This window comes from Aspergillus pseudodeflectus (assembly GCF_044049435.1).
Source record: "Aspergillus pseudodeflectus strain CBS 756.74 chromosome Unknown BJX68scaffold_32, whole genome shotgun sequence".
Classification (NCBI taxonomy): domain Eukaryota; kingdom Fungi; phylum Ascomycota; class Eurotiomycetes; order Eurotiales; family Aspergillaceae; genus Aspergillus; species Aspergillus pseudodeflectus.
In genome coordinates, this window is record NW_027263808.1 from 1 (window position 1) to 13260 (window position 13260).

The 13260-nt window shown below is 52.7% G+C and overlaps 5 protein-coding genes across 5 annotated transcripts; 4 read left to right on the top strand and 1 right to left on the bottom strand.

The window, feature by feature from the left end:
- BJX68DRAFT_240657 (C2H2-type zinc finger protein) lies at positions 1-2332 on the top strand. Its single transcript, XM_071040714.1, has one exon. It carries the CDS (start codon positions 585-587, stop codon positions 1869-1871), a length of 1287 nt encoding a protein of 428 aa, XP_070897164.1. The 5' UTR covers positions 1-584; the 3' UTR covers positions 1872-2332.
- Positions 2333-3577: 1245 nt separating this feature from the next.
- On the bottom strand, positions 3578-4718 carry BJX68DRAFT_123411 (uncharacterized protein). Its single transcript, XM_071036162.1, has one exon. The coding sequence runs from the start codon at positions 4434-4436 to the stop codon at positions 3666-3668; it is 771 nt and encodes a 256-aa protein (XP_070897165.1). The 5' UTR covers positions 4437-4718; the 3' UTR covers positions 3578-3665.
- A 615-nt stretch (positions 4719-5333) lies between these two features.
- BJX68DRAFT_123423 (uncharacterized protein) lies at positions 5334-6744 on the top strand. Its single transcript, XM_071036163.1, has 2 exons — positions 5334-5344; positions 5504-6744. Exon 2 carries the CDS (start codon positions 5599-5601, stop codon positions 6376-6378), a length of 780 nt encoding a protein of 259 aa, XP_070897166.1. The 5' UTR covers positions 5334-5344; positions 5504-5598; the 3' UTR covers positions 6379-6744.
- A 501-nt stretch (positions 6745-7245) lies between these two features.
- BJX68DRAFT_123438 (U6 snRNA-associated Sm-like protein LSm1) lies at positions 7246-8371 on the top strand. The gene is made up of 4 exons (XM_071036164.1): positions 7246-7649; positions 7708-7776; positions 7858-7973; positions 8035-8371. The coding sequence occupies exons 1-4, from the start codon at positions 7481-7483 to the stop codon at positions 8206-8208; spliced, it is 528 nt and encodes a 175-aa protein (XP_070897167.1). The 5' UTR covers positions 7246-7480; the 3' UTR covers positions 8209-8371.
- A 497-nt stretch (positions 8372-8868) lies between these two features.
- Positions 8869-13258, top strand: BJX68DRAFT_240666 (mRNA-binding protein RRP12). The gene is made up of 3 exons (XM_071040715.1): positions 8869-9035; positions 9089-10996; positions 11053-13258. The coding sequence occupies exons 1-3, from the start codon at positions 8973-8975 to the stop codon at positions 12910-12912; spliced, it is 3831 nt and encodes a 1276-aa protein (XP_070897168.1). The 5' UTR covers positions 8869-8972; the 3' UTR covers positions 12913-13258.
- Positions 13259-13260: the final 2 nt, after the last annotated feature.

The following is a 13260-nucleotide window of genomic DNA, read 5'->3' on the forward strand; positions in this document are numbered from 1 at the left end:
CGATTCCGATAACCCCCTCTGTCCTCTCTTCCAGTTCTTTCTCCCCTCCCCCGAGCTCCGTTTCATTCTTCTTTCCCCCTCCATTCCGATACCTCATTCTTATATTCTCCTTCCCCCAGATTGTTCTCCAGATTTTTCTTCCTCTGTTCTTCCTTCCGAATCTTCCCCTCGACTTCGCCCACCACAAGCTTGCACGCTCACACCCCTGTCTGTCGAGTCCCGGCGTACTACCCCAACAAATCTCGTCAACCTGACGTCGACGCGCCTTCGATAAGAAAAGTCGTCTTCTCTCGCACCTCCAGTAGTGCACATCGCCTCATCTTCACCGGCCAGCTTCTCGCTCAAAAAGCAACGCCTGTCATTACCCTGGCAGGATTCTGATATCATCCGCCTGCTTCGACAACAAAGACCGGCCTAGGACGTCTTAGTGCGGGCGATCGCCTCTTGCCGAGTTTGCCTCCCCCTGTCCGCGACGAACATCCTTCGCCTCGGCTCATCTTGAACCGCACCGACCGTGCGATTCCCCCCATTCTAGCTCTGTCCTACCCTGGTCTCCTCGGACCTACAGAAGGACGAGTTTTCACATGCCGCAATCAGCTTCGTCAGTGGATTTCTCCAATCTACTGAATCCTCAGAATAGCACGGCTTCTGCCCCTTCCACGTCGGTCGACACCACCAACGCTACTTCTAGCCCGTCCAGTGTTCAGTCCAACACAATGGCTACCTCTGCGAGTTTATTACCGCCCGTGATTAAACACAACGGCGGGCGACCGGGGGGTGAGGAAACCCGCCAGGACCTTCCCCGACCGTACAAGTGTCCTCTTTGCGAGCGTGCCTTCCACCGCCTGGAACACCAGACCAGACACATCCGCACGCATACTGGAGAGAAGCCTCATGCTTGCCAATTCCCTGGGTGCACAAAACGCTTCAGTCGCTCAGATGAGCTTACCCGCCACTCGCGTATTCACAACAACCCCAACTCGAGAAGAGGAAACAAGGCTCAGCATCTCGCGGCGGCTGCGGCGGCTGCTGCTGCGGGCCAGGACAGCAATGCGATGGTCACCAACCCGGGCTCTTTGATGCCCCCTCCTAGCAAGCCGATCACTCGATCTGCCCCTGTCTCTCAGGTCGGATCGCCCGACATTTCTCCTCCGCATTCATTCTCCAACTACGCGAACCACATGCGCTCTAACCTCAGCCCTTACTCTCGTACGAGCGACCGGGCGTCATCTGGCATGGACATCAACCTTCTCGCCACAGCTGCCTCCCAAGTGGAGCGTGACGAGACTTTCGGATTCCGATCCGGTCAGCGCAACCATCACATGTTTGGTCCTCGTCATGCCAACAGAGGTCTTCCTTCTCTGTCCGCCTACGCCATCTCGCACAGCATGAGTCGTTCTCACTCGCACGAGGAAGAGGATTCGTATGGGTCACACCGCGTTAAGCGCTCAAGGCCCAACTCGCCCAACTCTACCGCTCCTTCTTCCCCCACATTCTCACATGACTCGCTGTCTCCCACTCCCGACCACACACCTCTGGCTACTCCTGCCCACTCTCCGCGGTTGAAGCCCATGTCTGCCAATGAACTGCACTTGCCTTCTATCCGCCATCTATCACTCCACCACACCCCGGCTCTTGCGCCCATGGAGCCTCAGCCTGATGGTCCCAACTATTACAGCCCCAGCCAGTCTCATAACGGACCCAGCATCAGCGATATCATGTCTCGACCGGAGGGTGCGCAGCGAAAACTCCCCATTCCTCAGATGCCCAAAGTGGCAGTTCAGGACATGTTAAATCCAACCGGGTTTTCATCAGTCTCTTCCTCAACCGCCAACTCAATAGCTGGCGGCGACTTGGCTGAGCGCTTCTAATTAGCCTCACACATTCGCATTCAACAAAATTCCGTGATTCATGCGCGCTACGAAAGATATAGACTACCTGTGCATTTATGGCTTGGTTTGGGCATCATCGGTGTCGGGTGAAAGGATTGTTTTTTCTTGACTGTTTGATTATACTACTTTGCGAGGCGTCGCCCATATAGACGGATGGTTTCCTTTTACTCTTTTTCCTTCTTCTCTTCTCTTCCCCAAACATTATTCTTGAGATCCTCTCCAATCGGATAAAGCTCTTCAGCTTTTTTTTTTTCCTACTATGTCTTCATTCAGAGGCTGCGTCCTCATAATTCCAGACACGCGAACAAGCTTGTCTCGACAGTTTCCTTTTATAATTCTTCGATTCCTCTATATATTATTAGATCAACTCCAAACACTTTGACAAGCACTTTCGGATTCCAAGTGAAAAAAATTCTTGATTGTGGCATCATGCCATGCGGAAATTCTCCTTCACCCCGCAATATACTACTCCACATTCCATTGACGTAATGTACATTCCTAGATTATCCGGCTTAGACGACTGGAATGCCAGCTGGCGATATCGCAACGGGGAGCTCATCAGGTATTAACTACTAGAGGCACTACGTGGTTTCGCCCAAGTCCCTTTCCACCTTAGAAGCCTTTTCACTGAACGACAGAGCACACGACCAAACCACCGCTACATCTAGACTAGATCGATCCGACCCTCTTCCAAGGTAGAATCCAGCACGCAAATCAAACCCACTCACTCACTCTTGGTCTTGGGCAGCGCCTCTGCCAGCTGGCTTTGGAGTCTGTCTAGCTTGGTACCTAATGACTCATAATCTTGTTCCCAATCTCCCAACACAACACAGTGCCTGAATCTGCTTCGAGATGGAGATTCGAGAATTATCGCCTCGATACAGCGGTGTGAGACCTACGCTGGTGATGAAACACCCGTGCGCACCTAGCCCGGTTTATCACTCGTATCTTGGACAGCAGAGGGAGGGGAACCTTGCTACATTATGCAGCCCTTCGTAGACGCAGTCTCTGAAAATAATCTTGTCTGGTTGGTTAGGTAGATAAGCTGGACGCGGGAGGGATTGTATGTACCTTTTTGCCCGCGTTGAGCAGGTTGACTTTGTTGGGCAGTTACATTTGACATTTGAGATGAAACGTCCAAGCATGATCGACAACCCAAACACAGGAAGCAGTTAAATTCAACCTAGATCTAGTCTTCGAAAGATGCCCTGGAGCAAAAGCGAGTCAGTCTTGGACAGGAGTGTCGTCAGATATCCGCTATAGCCGGCCTAGAACGAACATATTCAATGAACCTTTTGGATTTGCTTGGTTCTCTTTTCCCCCATAAGGCAACCATGGTAGAGAGCCCTGGAGGCTTTTTTTTTTTGGATTTTTAAGCATGCAGCAGAGCTACGAGAGCTAGTAATATGTTAGGTTGTGGCTTGAGGTTGGTTCCAAGGTTTTTTGCCTTTATAGTTTGACCTTTGTTGGGTTGCGTGGGTGTATTATGGATCCTTGCGCATGGAAAGTCAAGAGTTTACTATTCTAGACATTACTGGGGGAATATTATACTTTTTACGGAGGACTTGAAAGATTTAATGGATGATATTAGGATTTGATTGTCGAAACTGTGTATCATCCGAAGATCTTTCGTACTTCCAATTGGACGATCTCATGGATGAATAGAATAAAACAGCAAACCAAGATAGGAAAGAGTGAAACCGGCATTCTTAGAGGAGGATACTCACCGTACAGAGCTCCCACCAACAGCAAAGAAACAAGAAAGGCTCCGACTTACTGAGTTGCCTCATTCCCACGCTCCGGTGGCAGAACCCCAAGCTCACCCTTTTCGATCAAGCGTTGTCGAAGCTTCTTTATCTCGGAGAGAGGATCAGTCCCAGCAGGGAATCTACCATTGAAGCAGTCCCAGGCCCGCTGGAACTCGGCGCGGGGAGTCTTCTTAACCGTACCAGGCTCCGAATCGCACAGGGCCGCGAGCATGTAACTGTACAGCGCGCCCAGCCGCTCATGGTGGCAGGCGTTCCGGCAGAAGAGCAAAATCGTAGCGTCGACAAAGGCGCCCGGCTTGAGGATCTTGATCGGGTGGAGGTTCCGCCATTCTCCTGCTACTGCGGGGAGAGGTAAGCTGGGGTTAGTGGAGATGGTTAGATACGGGTCGTTGGGTGCTGGGGTACCGAGTGTGAAATCCGGTAGCCACCAGAGGAGGGCGGTCTTGATGAAGAGGGATAGCAGGTATTGGCCGTTGCCCATATGGTAGTGTGCGGCGGGGACGGGGTGGTAGTGTAGTCTTTGCGGGGACTCGACGTTCCGCCGCCGCACGAGGAGCTCGTTGCAGCGGGAGTCTGTGCATTGCCCAAAGTTTTGGAAGACGCCAATTGCGGCTTGGACTGTGTTGTCGTTCACCACGAGCTCGACTTCTAGAGAGTTAGTCTCAACTCCGGCGAGGTTCATGGCGAGCCAGCTGTAGAGGACGTTGGCGATGTTTCCGCTGTGGAGCATGCGGGATGCCTCGGAGGCAATCATCTTTGTGTTGTTCTGAGCCATGGTGGTCAGTTTGATCTCTAGTGCAAAGCAGACTAGAGAGACTCGATGAGTGGTGAGTGCTTTCGTCTGATGAGGAGATACTCGATGGAGTCGAAGGTGCTATTTATACAGCGAGGTGAGCGTTGTAGAATCAGTATGAAAGGGATCAATAATGGGCATTGTGAGATGTGTATATCTTTCAGCTGTGTGCATAATGACGGTTGTTCTATCCTTTCTCTCTTTGTTGGCGCTTCTTAGAGATGGGCTGGACAACAATCGCTATACAATGCCCTTTGAGCGTATGGTCGAGTCATGTTGAAGAATCAGAAAAGATCAGTTCGAGGTGCCAAGGGGACAAGGAAAATAACGGCACCAGGCGAGTGAGATATCGGATTCGAAACATCGAGTACGGGAGTATAGCGTCGAGTAAGCCAATCGCAGGGCAGTGATATCCCACCAGCGGCCGATGAGTGATACGGAGGTTGACTTTGGATGGTGTGGTTCTGAGAGCATTTCCGCATCAAAGTCTTAGCCTGAGAAGGATGGTTTCTGCTGCATTTATGCAGAATCTTCGACGTCGGTGTCCATGGAGGCAAAGTGGGGATTCATAATGGGCGATGTTATCGTGATATCCCAATGCAGACTAGCAGCTCACGCAAACAACGTTATAGCGGGTAACACCATCATCTCTTCACTCCCCTCCCCGCAACAGTTTCTTCACGCTGCATGCTGCCCATTTTCGAATATGGCCACTAACTCGCTCGTTCCCATCTCGTCACCCGTAGTTGATGCAGCTGCCCGCCTCGACTAGGCATGTTTGCTAACGAGTCTGGTTCGGTCTCGGAAGAAGAAAAAGCAAAGAACGCACAAGGCGGGTCGCGTGTATCGGCTTGCTGTGCACCCAACGGCATCCTCAGTATAAGAAGGTAGTGAGCTGGCCCTCCCTCCGCATTACCTCCCTTCGGACTGTGTCTCTGTTCTCAGTGGAGTTGCCCCGCAGGGTCAAGAACACTGATCATGATCGAGTCGCAACGATGGTTGGCGTCGCATTGATACTCGCTATCCACAGACTAAGCATCTGGAAGCAGGATCGCTCCGGTAGTCTCGCAAGCCGTATCGCATCTTAGCGCTCGATCGCGAGGACTTTCCCCGCACACCTAGAGCGTCTCGACGACCAGGGAACATGTCAACCAGATCTGGTAGAAGGCGGGAGGACGAGGATTCGAGGCCGTGCTGCCCTCCAGCACAGCACGTCGTTTCTCGAGATATGCCAGGGCCCGACGGAGCAGCAGCCGTCCCCTCCTTGTCGACGGGCAGTACGTCCTCGGACTCAACACCATCGAGCCTGTACCTTGACACACTGTGGCCATCGGGAATTATCGGAAGTGGTATCCTTGAAGAAGATGGTACGGGAGCCCTCGTCGTACCTCCAAACCATGGTCTCCAGAGACCTACCCATTCTCCTTCCCCGTCGCCCTCCCCTCTTGCCCACCAACAACAAATATACATCTGCCTCTTCCATATCCTTGATTGCCACGACACCTTTGATGATACCGAAGAATGGAGAACGCACGTCCTGAGCCATTTTCGAACATATGAACCGCCCGATACAGCACGGTGCCCTCTTTGCCCGGCGGAAAGGTTCAGCAGCACTCTGCACCAGAGAGCGTGGGATCTCCTGCTGGACCATATGGAAACATTTCACTATCAGCAGGGCCAGACACTCGCAGGAAGCCGGCCCGACTTTGAGCTGATGCGATATCTCTATAACCTGAGAGTAATCAGCGTCGACCAGTTCAAGGCGATGCAACTCGCGCCACAGCCATCTAGCCCAGCATATCACCGGCGGCAGGAACCAGTTCGCGCCAGCGTCGGTTCGTCGGATGAGCCATACTGCGTTCCGTACAGCCGACGACGAGAAGAACGAATGCGAGGACAACGAAGAGGTGTCAACGTCCCGTAGGCAGACATCTATATACAGCAGAAGAGTATCACACTCGATGCTGTGTCTGGCATCAGTTTCTTCGCTTATTGTATTAAAATTGCTTTGGAGGGGTTTTCTGCGCACCTATATAGACAGAATTCGCCCTTTGGATGAACAAAAGCCTGTCAACCAGGCAAGTCGGACGCGTTGTATGATTTGACAAAACTTGTTTTCATTTTATGTGATGTTTATGATTTTGATGCCTGTATAATGATGAAGATTATTGATGCCGAAGGGATGAGCTCACTGTCGTGCTCCTGTTGAAGAGGGAGGCCATCCCTTGTTTCGACGAGTGACATGAACTTAACCTTTTCAAATCGCAGTGGCTGTGTCATTCGAGCCGCCTGGTATCACTCTGTGTAATGACAGAGCTGACAGACCGATGTTTCATGGCTGGTCTGTGATGCGGCTTGCATTGAGCTGCGGCTGGGGGTGCGAGGAATGTGAGGCATCATATTCTTCCTTCATCCGCACCCATTCTTCCAGGTGAACCGTGGAGTAAAGCATAGATTGAATGTAATATCTCAGTGCTGGAGATTGGTGGTGTTGATTTCAAAGGTTCCGAAAAAGAAAAGGCAAGAGAACGTCGAAGCTACTATATATATACTAGTGATCTCAGTCATCGCCAACGTGCTCCAGAAACGCACCTTATTTCTCGAATTCCGCTATTCAACCAGTCAAATCAATTGATATACTTGCATCAAATCCTCTCATTTAATTTGGAACCAGAAAAAAAGAAAAAGAAATTCGAGTTCCAGACCAAAGATGAGTTTCAAGTACAGTGGGCAATGGGGAGGAAGCCAAACAAACAAGACAAACAGCTTCGCTCCACATCCGGAGTTGCAAAAGCGTCCAGTCCAGCAGCTTCAATTTGACTCTTGTTTTGACGTACAAGCACTTGGCGCTGGAATATCTGTTGCCGACTGAGATATTGATTTATCTTTGCTCTCTGATTTATTACCTTCCTTGACATTCGCTCGATTACCCCTCGGCTCGGTCTACCAGACACCGATCAATTTCCCCTCCTACCATCACCCCTCCCCGCGCCCCAATCCCGACTGCTGCCAGCTCCATCGACACAATGGAGCGATTATCGATCAATGACCCTCCTGCGGGCGGCCAGCATGGCAACCAGCCCCAGGGATTTCAACAACAGAGCAACAACATGCTTGGGCCGATGACCCAAGGCCCGCCGCAATTACCACCGCAGATGTTCACCACCGCCGCGCAGCTGCTCGACCTCACAGATAGTGTGTTCTGTCTGATATTCGATGTGAAACCGTGGGCTCGGAACTGACTCCGTGCTAGAAAAATTAGTCCTGGTATTGCGCGACGGAAGAAAGTTGATTGGAGTTTTGAGAACATGGGACCAGTTCGGTATGGCTTTGTCCGATGCGCTCGGTTGTTTCATCGACGGACATAGCGTGGTTAACCCTTGACCCTCTCCGGTTGTTACAGCGAACCTCGTCCTTCAAGATACGATAGAGCGATTGTACGCGGGGAACCTGTATACGGAAATCCAGCGGGGCGTGTTCCTTGTTCGGGGCGAGAATGTGCTGCTTCTTGGTGAAATTGTAAGGCCACCAATGGCTCTGTTTGGCAAGTGGGCGAGTTTTCTAATGACGAGTTTTATAGGACCTCGACACGGAAGATGATATCCCACCGAACCTCACGAAAGCGCCATTCAAGGAAGTTTTCGAGCTGAAGAAGAAGGAAGACAACGAGCGGAAAAACAGAGACAAGAAGGCGAACAACAAGCTACAAGGCCTTGGTTTCGAGGCGGAACATAGTGGCGAGATTCTCTTCTAGTCCGCGCAACACTTTGAACACTGTTTCTTCGGCCAGCCATTGGTCGTCGGTCTCTGCGTCCTCGCTTGAAAGCTCCGCGGGACCAATGCGTTGAGGGTGCAACATGTCTTTTGACAGCCGCTGGTGCCTGCAGATGGCAATGGCATTTGTGAACATTGCTAAGGATCAGGCGGTGGCAGTTCCGATCTCTCTCTTCGCAGTGTCCCGCTCTTTCGCTGAACATTGCGGTCAGGTCTCGCGAGTCCCATCGACGGGTCCGAACCATAGATTAGGATGGGGTATGAGGCCTCTCGAGGAGACGGAGTGGGAGGTACAGTCTAGGCGATATGGCCGGGACATGCGCAGGAGTGCTCTACACGACTCAATCTAGGGCTTGTCTGGCTGAAGGCATGAATGGCGGTATCGAAGGATTGGTGCCTTGGTGCCTGATCATGAGTCTATGCAAACGTTTATCACAAGTTCAATTCCATCATTTCCTTTTACAATCTCTACAGTAATTTGAGTGTCCAATAATATATGAAGAAACAAAAGAGATAAATTGAATAACTACGCTCGTAGATACCTGATCGCTGGTCGTGGCCCACTGCTATCTGCTATCGATTACCGCCGCCAAGAATCCTGTACCTTTTTTTTTTTCCCAGGCGGACCACAAAAAAGTCTCCGCAGCCTTGCAAACTTCTTCTCCTCACTTTTTTTATTCCCCTCGCAACTCCAGATCTTTTGAAACAGACTTCTCAATTTGCCTGTCGGTCGATCCTTTCACCATGGCGACCCTGGCCGAGAAGCTCGAGAAGATCAAGTCCCCCAAGCTGCAGAACCAACACCATGTTCGTTTCCTCAAGCCCGCCCAACTCTTTCCGCTGCTAACAACGCTTTGCAGACTGCTGTGGTACTGTCCGCCGTGGAGGACACCCTCCGGGACCAGAAAGCAGATTTCTCAGCTACTGCCTATTTTGCCGCGCTCCTAGCCCTCCTCTCACAGTCCCTTTCCGCCGCCCAAGGCATCGTCAACAAGGATCTTGCGACCTCTGTCGTCTATCTCCTCGATATCACCACCGCCTATGTCCCCGCTTCAATCCTCCGCTCGAAATTTTCCCAGATCCTCACAAACCTTGCGCCGGCGCTCTCCCTCCCCGAAGTCGAAGCACCGCTTCTCCGCCCGTCTATTGGCTGCCTCGAGTCGCTGTTGATTGCCCAGGATGTCCCGGCTTGGAACCTCCCACACACCCAGATTGGTCCCCGACGGGCTATTGCAGGACTTCTTAGTCTTGCCGTGGACCACCGTCCCAAGGTGCGCAAGCGGGCGCAGGATGCCCTGATCAAGGTTATCAAGACACCCCCTCCGAGCCCCTCCCTCGACCACCCCGCTGCAGATATGTGCGCAGAGACTGCGATGCGGACTTTGAGCGATAGCATTGCTGCGGCGTCGAAGCAAAAGCGTGGCCGCAACGATCCGCACAAAGAGAACAGTGATCCGCTGGTGATCCACTCTTTACAGCTTGTCAAGACGATTGCGGTTGCGTCGAATGGGTGGCCGAGTAAGAAGATCGAGCCGCTGTGCGAGCTGTTGATGAATGCGTCTCGCTCAACCAACGAGTATATCACCATGGGTGCTTTTGAAGTGTTCGAGGTCATTTTCTCGAGCATGGCCAACGAGTTTTCTTCCTCGAAGTTGCCGCGCCTGCTCGAGGCGATCTCCGAGCTGAAGCCCGCACAGAACGATTCGCAGCTCCTCCCACCATGGATAGCTGTGCTGTCCCGCGGTTACGATGTGTCTGCCCAGATCAGCCCCGAGGATACATTCGAGAAATTACCCGATCTGTTCAACATGATTTCCAGCTATCTTGCGTCACCGTCGAGCAACATCCGCGTGTCTGCTTCCGAGTGCCTGGTATCGTTTGTCGCCAACTGTATTCCCGATAATGTTATCATCGATCCCTCCGTCTACGACGAGAAAACTCTCGAGAAGCTCGCAAAGGCTACCAAGGATCTGCTTTCGGTCAAATACCAAGCCGCATGGATGGAAGTGTTCAATGTTTGCGCCGCCATGTTCGAGAGCTTCAAGTGGCGATCGAGCCCCTTCCTTGACGACGTCGTTCGGACCGTTGGAGAATTACGCGGTAACGAGGCGTTCCAGGGGAAGAAAGAGGCGGACAATGTTCTTGGCGCCGCCATTGAGGCCATGGGTCCTGCAGCTGTCCTCGCGATCTTGCCGCTGAACCTCATTGAGCAAAAGGCCGGCCAGCCCGGTCGTGTCTGGTTTCTGCCGATCCTTCGCGACAGCGTTACTAACACAGACTTGGGCCATTTCCGTTCCGAATTCGTTCCTCTCAGCGAAGCTCTGTACCAGAAGGTTATGGAGTACGCATCTGCGGAGAAGTCTGTTGAGGTGAAGATCTTCGAAACACTTGTCCAGCAAACATGGGCCATCCTTCCAGGTTACTGCGAACTTCCGCTTGATCTGGTGGAGTCGTTTGACCAGAGCTTCGCCGAACTTTTGTCCAACATTCTCTACAAGCAGACCGACCTGCGAGTGGACGTTTGCAAAGCACTTGCGAACTTGGTCGAGTCCAACCAAGCCATTTTGTCTGTTGAGAAGGAGGGCGATGATTTGATTCTGCAGCGTAGAATTACCAAGGAAGCTGCCAAGAAGAACATTGCTCACCTTGCTGGGTTTGCCACCAACCTTCTTGCAGTCCTATTCAACGTGTATAGCCAGACGCTTCCGCACTACCGAGGGTTTATCCTTCAGTGCATCAACGCGTATCTGAGCATTACACCTGAAAAGGTTGGTTTCATTCTATATCCATCTTATAATGTATATCCGTGCTAACAGTGCTTTAGGAATTGAACGAGACGTTCGAACGCGTGACCACCATGCTCGAGTCCTCTGTGACTTCGGAGCAGGAGGCAGCCAAGCAAGGCAACCAGCCCACAAACTCTGGAGACAAGATGCCCCCAACCTCTCACACACTCATCGACCTGGTTATTGCCATGTCGATCTACCTGCCTCGCACAAGCTTCGCCACACTCTTCGCCATGGCTGCAGCAATCTTGAACGGGGGCACCAACGACCAGCAACTCATCAAGAAAGCCTACAAACTTATTCCCCGCCTGGCCTCGACAGAGACAGGAGCTGCCGCGCTCAAGGAACGCAACGCTGAATTGCAGTCCCTCATGCTCGCCACATCTGACAAGACGCCCGCTTCTGCCCGCCGAGACCGCATGCTCGCCATCCACGAACTCGTCACATACCTCCCGACATCCGACCTCCACTTCATCCCTTCAATCCTATCCGAGGTTGTGCTGGGCTGCAAGGAAAGTAATGAGAAAGCTCGCACTGCCTCGTTTGACATGTTGATCCACCTCGCAAACCGAACAACCAATGCCGAGCTGAACCCACCCGGCACCAAGATCAGGAACTCGCTCGTCCCGCACATGCCCGACAATGCGCCTGATGCTCCTGCCACGCTTGAGGAGTTCTTCACCATGGTGTCTGCCGGTCTGGCCGGTAGCTCGCCGCACATGGTTGCCGCTTCGGTGACTGCATTGTCACGACTCTTCTTCGACTTTCACAAGGACATCCAACCCGCGATGCGGCTGGATCTGGTCCAAACCGTTGAGTTGTTCCTTACCAGCAATAACCGAGAGATTGTCCGTTCCGTGCTTGGCTTCGTTAAGGTAGCCGTTGTCGTTCTCCCTGACGACGCCCTGCGCTCTCGTCTCAGCACTCTGGTTCCAAACCTGATGGTATGGAGCAAGGAGCACAAGGGTCGTCTCAAGAGCAAGGTGAAGGGTATCCTTGACCGACTCATCCGCCGCTTCGGAGCCGCTCCCCTCGAAGAACTCGTCGGTGAAGCAGACCGAAAATTAGTAGTCAACATCCGTAAACTCCGCGAGCGCCGCAAGAAGAAGAAGAAGGAGGGTGAGCAAGGTGACGAAGACGAGGAGGGTGAGGACGCGGCCCCGGCAACCGACAAGCCTAGCAAGTCCTTCGGCAACGCCTTTGACAAAGCCGTCTACGACTCGGACTTCTCAGACTCGGACGACGACGCCAGCGAAATCAGCGTCGACGAAGACGGCACCACCCACGCACACCACAGCAAGGGCCGCAAGGCCAATAGGAAGGGCAAACAGAGCGAGCAGTACATCCGCGAGCTCTCACCCGAAGATAACCCGCTCGATCTCTTGGCCCCCGATGCCCTCGCCAACATATCCACCACGAAGCCTAGCGTGCGCTTCCTCAACACAGGCCCTGGCTCGCGCCGGAAGCGCGCCGCCAAGGTCGGTCCTGACGGGCGTCTCCTGCTAGGTGACGACGAGGAGGACGTAGATATGGCGGGAGGCCTCGACGGCGGGAACGCAGGCGAGAGCGGAATCAACGCGTACGTCCAAGCCGTCAGCGGGCCCGACGCGATCCGCCGCGGCCAGCGCGGAAAGATCAAGATGGCGCAGGCGCAGAAGAAGAAGTCGCAGCGCGGCGACGAGATGGACTTGGACGGCGACGATAATAACGAGAATAACAACGCTGGTCGTCACCAGTCCTCGTCGAACCGAAGAGGAGGCCCCAACCAGCCTGGCCGTCGCGGTCTCGGTATGCCGAAGACTCACGGGCCCAGCGGGATTCAGAAGCGGAGGAACGTTCGCGGGAAGCCGGGTCACGGACGGGGTGGATTCCGTGTTGGGAGGGGAGGGCGTAGGTAATCTGATTACCAGTCAGGCTATTTACTGATGCTCTTGGTCTTGAGGCAAGAGACGAGATGACTCAAAATTCAACGGCTAGAAAAATTATGAACATGCATTTTTCCTTTTTGTTATCAGTGATTGTTCTTGTCCATGGTTTGCTCAAGGTTAGATCTGCTTTCTCGCTTTCAGTTTCTATTCTGGAATGGTATTCTATACCCTATCTTCAATGCAATCAGTTCAATTAACGAGTCTACATTCGTCTTTGTTATACATACATACAGTGGTCGTCCGGTTCTGACTTGTTGGAGTAGCTGCCTTGGCCAACAGGTCACGTGAGCTGCGGCTCAAATGGCTGTCCTTTCCATA